Below are 7,511 nucleotides of genomic sequence, written 5' to 3'. Positions count from 1 at the left end.
TTAATGCAGAAAAAATAACATTTCTTATTAGCAATACTTCAGTAGAAGAAGAACATGACGTAACAAGCACTGGTTGGCTCAGGATGCTACAACCACTTTAGGAGGCCCTGCATAAAAGAGCAGTTCCATCCCCTTTATCATTTTTGTTCCATTTCTCTGTACCTTTTCCAGTTCTATATCCTTTTCGAGACTGGGTGACCAGAACTACACAGGAAAGTATGTTCATAATGTAGATTTCAAAATCTGGAACGGATAAAAATTATGTGTGTACTTTTCAATAATGCGGGCAGTTATTATAATTACCCCTCCCCTTAACCTTAAAGCGGAATAGTTTTTTTTCATTAAACGTCCCTAACATTCACTGCAAACTGCTCTCAGAAGACATTAGTATGTGCATTCTAAAATTAGCACCTCTAACTTTGCATCTACAAGGCAAAAAAAAAAAAGGTAACCCCCTAGAGGTTTTGCTGCTTTCTCAGCAACCACTCAGAATTTCAGCATGAAATTTTACTGCTTTATTTGTTGTCACTATTTACATTTATGTGCCGAATGGAATGAGATTATCTTTAAACAAAGTGAAGTTACAGACTTTTTAGTGTGATCACCCAGTGATTTTTGTGCTTTCAAAAATGTTTGCACTGTAAAACTGAATAGCTAGAGCAGAAGATAACAAAATAATAAAATTATATTGTATTAATTATATCAAATGAATACATACTAAAGGAGGAAAAAAGATCTCAACAGTGTTTTTTGCTGAAGTTTCCCAGTTTTTTGTTTGGCTTGTATTGTAAAACTACCATTGGGGGCAAGATGGCGTCTGTGGGAGGAGACGTGGTTTGAGAGCTCTTGCAATCTGAATCGCGTATTATTGAAGAGAAATACTTTTTCCTCGTTTTAAATGGGGAAAAGGAAAGGGAAAACTGGGGTGAAAGCCTCCCCTAACCCTGGTGTTAATCCCACTCTCAGACAGACGACGCTAGAAGATTTCAGAGTTCCACCACCAGCCTACCTTGATTGAATCCCCTTGTTCAGCTGGGGAATCCAGCATAGAAGCGGCTTCGTTAAGCCCGCTCTATCAGCTACCACCCCCAAGACCAGGAAGGGAAACAACAACAGCAGTTGAGCCCCGAGGGGAGTTTCCCGAAGATGTTAATTCCACTTCGAAGGCTGGGAGGAAACCCTGCTGTTTCATCTACCCTGATGGAAAAGATACCAACAGAAACAGTTGGAGCTGGTGCCCCTCTGTTTTCTCCAATCGAGGGAGTTACCTCTGGAAGTCTCGGGACGATTGCAAAACCTGCGGTGGTAACACTAGATGTGCTGTGGGAAGCTATCCAGACTCTAAACACTTCATTCCTTCAGGTAAATAACTCATTTAAGCAAGAACGTTTGGCACTGAATCAGTTTAAAACTTCTTTTACTGAAAGAGTTGAATTGAATGAACAAAAAATTGAAATGAATGAAGGTGAAATTAAAAAATTGCAAAGTTCCACTGGAACCTTGATCCAAGATAGAAATATCTTGGACAGATTAGAATATTTAGATAATCAAATGAGGAAGAATAACCTGAGATTCCTTAAGTTTCCGAGATCTCCTTTGATTACTCCCATTGATATGCTTAAGAAGTACTGCACAGAAGTATTGATGATTCCTACAGAAGCATTTCCTTCTATTGTTAAGGCATATTACATCACTCGGACATCGGTTCCTGCTGACCCTCAACAACAACTTAATTTAACGGAATTTTTGGAAAGTTCTCTTGATGTGATCACGGAGCATACAACTTTAATAGTGACTTTCGCATTTGAGACCGATAGAAACAACTTACTCTGACTTTACTTCAGACACATTTCAACACAATTTCTTGGAACTAAAATACTGATGTTTCCTGACTTGAACAGAGAGACTTAGAAAAGAAGAAAGCAATTTATAGACTTTAAATCAAGAGTTCTTGCTTTGATTGAGACTTTCCTATTAAAATTTCCATGTAGATGTTTAATTTCTTTAAATGCAGTTAATTATGTCTTTTTTAAATCAAGGAAACTACAGGAGTTTATTTTATCTCATGAAGGAGAAGTAGTTGGTAGTCGGGATGCCCCTACAAATGAGAATGCTGGCAATCGCTAGTGGTCCTTTAACATATCCCCTCTTTTGTTAGAATAATATTTCAAATTATATTTTTCCTTGTATCTTGCCTATGATAAGTAGTGGACGAAATTATATGCTATTTCAATCTTATGTATGAAGATTTTCCTGCAATATATTTTTCTTTTTTTCCCAATTAACATTTATGTTATGTAAATGTAATAATGAAACTTATAAATAAAGAATTATAAAAAAAAACAAAAACCTACCATTCCTTTTAGTAAGGTGCGCTGAAAATGGCTTGCAGTAGTGTAGGCATGGGTTTTGGGCACACACCAATCCATTTTTCAGTGCGCCAGTAAAAAAGGCCTTTTAAAAATTTTTGCCAGGAATGGATGTGCGGCAAAATAAAAACTGCCACGTGTCCATTTTGGGTCTGAGACCTTACTGCCAGCCATTGACCTAGTGGTAAAGTCTCATGCGGTAAATGGGCGATAATGACCTATGCGCACCAAATGTGAAATTACCATAAGAGCCACATGGTAGCCGGGCGGTATGTCCATTTTGGCGCGCATTGGCTGTGCTCAGACGCTTATGTGGCTTAGTAAAAGTGCCCCCTAGTGTCCAGGTTGACTATCAGGCTTATTTTCTAAAGAGAAGGATGCCCATCTTTTGACACAAATCGCAAGATGGGCGTCCTCACAGAGTCGCCCAAATCGGCATAATTGAAAGCCGATTTTTGGCGTCCTCAACTGCTTTCCATCGTGGGGATGACCAAAGTTCACGGGGGCGTGTCTGAGGTGTAGCGAAGGTGGGACTTGGGCGTGCCAAACACATGGGCGTCCTCCACCCATAATGGAAAAAAGAAGGGCATCCCTGACGAGCACTTGGACGACTTTACTTGGTCCTTTTTTGTTATGACCAAGCCACGAAAAGGTGCCCGAACTGACCAGATGGCCACCGGAGGGAATTGGGGATGACCTCCCCTTACTCCCCCAGTGGTCACTAACCCCCTCCCACCCTCAAAAAAATTCTTTAAAAATATTTTTTGCCAGCCTCAAATGTCATACTCAGGTCCATCGCAGCAGTATGCAGGTCCCTGGAGCAGTTTGAGTGGGTGCAGTGCACTTCAGACTGGCGGAACCAGGCCCATCCTCCCTACCTGTTACACTTGTGGTGGTAAATGTGAGCCCTCCAAAACCCACTGTACCCACATCTAGGTGCTCCCTTCACCCATAAGGGCTATGGTAGTGGTGTACAGTTGTGGGTAGTGGGTTTTGGAGGGCTCAGCACACAAGGTAAGGAAGCTATGTACCTGGGAGCTTTTTCTGAAGTCCACTGCAGTGCCCCCTAGGGTGCCCAGTTGGTGTCCTGGTATGTGAGGGGGACCAGTGCACTAGGAATGCTGGCTCCTCCCAAGACCAAAGGGCTTGCATTTGGTCGATTCTGAGATGGGCGTCCTTAGTTTCCATTATTGCTGAAAATTAGAAATGACCAAGTCTAAGGACGACCATCTCTAAGATCGACCTATATTTCCAAATTTGGGTGTCACCGACCATATTATTGAAACGAAAGATGGACGTCCATCTTGTTTCAATAATATGGGTTTTGACGCCCCTTCATGGGGACGTCCAGCGAGGATGTCCTCAGAAAAACTTGGGCATCCCCTTCGATTATGCCCCTCCACGTAAAGAGTGCCGAGGAATGGATTAAAGAGCCAGCTGGCTTTCTAGTTTTGCTAGCCATACCCCTGACTTACAACAACCCAGTCCAAGTATACTCTTAGGAACCCACCTGATGCTGATTTGTGCAAACAAGGGTTACATATGCTACCCATGGTTGACATATGATAATGGGCTTGCATCGGTGATGAAAAGTATGGAGTGGATGTATGGCAGTACAAACATCACTGTGAACTGAATTAAAGGACAAGTAAGCTTACATGGTGATAAGAGAACATTTGCACAATAGCAGCAGTTCTCAACTCAGTCTTCAGGAATCACCTGAACAGACAGGTTTTCAAGATATCCACAATAAATAGAAATTATGAATATCCTGAAAACAGACTGGTTAGTCACTATGGACCAACTTTTGAATAACTATGTAATATCATAATTTTAAAAATTAAAGAAATTTAAAATTGTCTTTAAAAATATAAGCACCATTAACCTGATCTAAAAAGTAATAGGGACCCTTAAAGGGATCCTTTGAATACAAAGCTTTAGGAATCTGAGGAAGAAAGAAACGTTTAAAACATTGTGCAATGGAAAGAATTTTTGTTAGAGGAAAGTGGTGTGGTAGCCATGTTAGTCCACTTTTAGGGTAATAAATAGAAATAAAACAAAACAAAAATATAATAAGATGATACCTTTTTATTGGACTAACAATACATTTTTTGATCAGCTTTCAAAGGTAATCCTTCAGATCAGAAATGAGCAAATGTTGACAAATTTCAGAATATATAAGTGAAACACAAAAGCATTCCAATATCAGTGGAAGAGGGTGGGGTGGGGTGAGTTAGGAAGAGCTGGGTGGGTGAGAGACAAGGAGAGATGGATGGGTAGTATAATTAGTATAATTTTATGGTTTATAATGGGACAGAAAGCCCAGATCTTTAAGTCCTGTCTGGTCGATGTCAATCTGTTAGAGGAAAAATGACTGAATTCAGCAAATTCCTATTTTTCCTACTGAGAAGAATCTATATTATCAAAATTGCTTCCATTTCCATAAATAGAAGCCATATACAGTGGCACTTCTGTATAGAGTTGAGTGTGTATGATTTGTTGCTTTCCTAACTTTTCTTCACTATTCACCCTCAAAAGACCAAAAATAATTTGAGCAGAATGAGCCCATTACCCTTCCCACATATCTTGACAAATGATTTGGGAAAAGGCATTCTAATGAACAAAATTGAACTTCAGTTTGGGATAAATGGAAGTTAAAAGCACTTGGAGAAAATCATATCAAGGCTGGAAAAAGATTTCATTAAATACTGTGTGTGGAAGCAGAGACTTATGCAACACAATCTATACAGTGACAAAAGATATTACTAAGTATCAAATAAAAGAATCATCTACATATGACAAATGTACTACTTGGGGAAAGCAAAAATATTAGTCTGATTTTTTTTTCTTGATTTTGAATTTTATAATAGCAGAATTGATTGAAACTGCATACTGTAGAAATAAATGTATGCTGTCAGTCCTCTGAAGAAAATTAGTATAGGACAGATCGACAGGACATGGTATTCATATGTAACTGTGTTTAGAAACCCCCAGCCCAGATGCCAATTAATATTTTTGATACATAATAAAAGAATACACCTAAGTCTAACAGAGCACACATCCCTGGGATTTTATATATCGTGCTGAGGTTTCTGCGCAGAAATTGATGCATATTCCATAACAATGTGCATAACTTAATTAGTTAACAAGCTAATCAGTGCTGATAATTGGATGTTAACCAATTATCAGCACTAATTAGCATTAGAATTTACACGTACTACTTGCTAAGCATATTCTTTAATGCGCATGTAAATATCAGTCGCACAGTTGAAAAGTGGGCATGGTTATAGATGTGAAATGGGTGGGTTGTGGGCATTTCTAAAATCTATACGTGTAATAGAACCCACTCTGCGCCTAATTTAGGCGCCGGGATTTACACCAGGTTTTACTTGGCATAACTAACCGCTACTAAACTTAGTCATGTGGTCCAGCATTCAACGTATTCTATAAACTGCATGGAAATTTAGGCTTATTCTATAAAGTACACCTAAATTAAAGCATATTTTATAGAATATACCTAAGCAAATTTTATTTTGGAACTGAATTTTTAGGTGTGTGTGATACATAAAATCTAGTCCTATATGGTAATATGAATTTTCCAACTAGTCAGCTTTCTCCATATCTTAAAATTCTACATGCTTTCTTTCTATAGCTTTATCTATGATGATTGTAATTATAGATATACCCATTCAAAAGGAAAACTGAGAACATATATAGATGTGGCTTGAATTGTACCATCATAAAGGGTTATAATACTTTCTTTTTTCTTTTTTTGTTTCAATATGTTTTATTTTCTTTATTGAAATTTTCCTATTGCCTCATAAAAAGTGGGCACAATCGTTAAAAAATATCTTTCACCAGACAAGAAGATAAGATACCTACTTCTGATTATATAAATACATAATCTAGAATTTTCTTCCCTAAAATTTCAAATACAAAGTTCCAGTGCAATCAAATTCCAAATATTAAACCTTCTACATACTGGTTTCCTAAAATAATGCTCATTTTCAGGTAGTATCTTTCATCAGGTTTAACAAAAAAAATTGCTATTATAACAGTTTCAGAAAATATTGTTCTGAAACAAAAAATTTCAAAAGAAGAATGCAATACTTAGTGCAGATACAAAACAGCATCTTCAATTAGTTGCACCCAAGGAACCATTTGTTTTTTCCTTTGCAGTGACAATGCCATTCAAAATATTGGTGTCTAAGGATGATGAAACATTATACTTCAATAAACAAGTAAAAATGAAGACTACAAAAGTCTTAAATTAACAAACATTTCTACTGTGGAGGGAAATAAAATATTTGTCAAAAATGCAAAGTAAAATATAAAAAAATAAAAAATAATAATTCCAAATCAAAGGACCACGAAAAAAAACCCTTCAAAATTGAATAGTGCTAAGCAGCTATTTATAAGGTAGTAGAAATCTGGAAACTTTTGACCGAATTAGCTTTATAAATGATCTCGGGAACATCTCCTTTGATTCTTGTGCTGTATACTTGAAATAGTTTTGTGGGTGTGCCAGTACATCAAAGAGAGCTTTAATCAATTTCTTGTCCTGTTAGAAAAAACAGAGATATTAGTTTAGTATTCCTTTTTCTTCATCATTTTTTATATGGCGTCTTGATCCCTAGCAATAGCACCATTTTGAACCTAGTGCCTGCAGGAGCAGGAGCTACTCAGATTGCTCCTGTCCCGGACCTCCTAGATAATCTGGGATTGACTGATATAGGCTTGAGGGGGGGGGGGGGGGGGCTATGGCTTTGTGTTAACAGCTTGATACTCCCTGGCAGAAATAAATATGATCAGTTTTGAGTGAGTATTATTTTTCTATGTGGCATTCAACACCAGCTGCATTCTTTTACTTGCATACTAAGGAGTTGCTTTGCATGCATTTGTATGCTCTGCATATTACTATTATGCAGCCCATTGTGATTTACGACAATGTACATTATGGTAAAGTAATGCTTGATTTTGCTATTTAATATGTGTTAAGGTGCCAATATCATGTGTTACTCCCTTAATGCATGTTAGTAACTAAGCAACAGTCAAGCCACTAATGGGTCTTTTTACAAAGGCATACTAGTGTTAAGCATGTGCTAAAAACGCTAGCATGTCTTTGTAAAAGACCCCCTAAGT

General features: G+C 37.7%; 1 protein-coding gene across 1 annotated transcript in view; it reads right to left on the bottom strand.

Annotated features, from left to right (window-relative positions):
* Positions 1 to 5,706: 5,706 nt before the first annotated feature.
* Positions 5,707 to 7,511, bottom strand: part of SCUBE1 (signal peptide, CUB domain and EGF like domain containing 1) — a 1,083,891-nt gene continuing 1,082,086 nt past the window's right edge. Inside the window, 1 exon segment of the mRNA XM_030214211.1 lies at positions 5,707 to 6,930. Within this exon segment, the coding sequence (XP_030070071.1) occupies positions 6,778 to 6,930 (153 nt within the window). The 3' untranslated portion in view covers positions 5,707 to 6,777.

Source organism: Microcaecilia unicolor, chromosome 9 (assembly GCF_901765095.1).
Source record: "Microcaecilia unicolor chromosome 9, aMicUni1.1, whole genome shotgun sequence".
NCBI lineage: Eukaryota > Metazoa > Chordata > Amphibia > Gymnophiona > Siphonopidae > Microcaecilia > Microcaecilia unicolor.
Note: the sequence above shows the minus strand (reverse complement) of the source record. Positions and strands in the feature narration are given on the sequence as shown.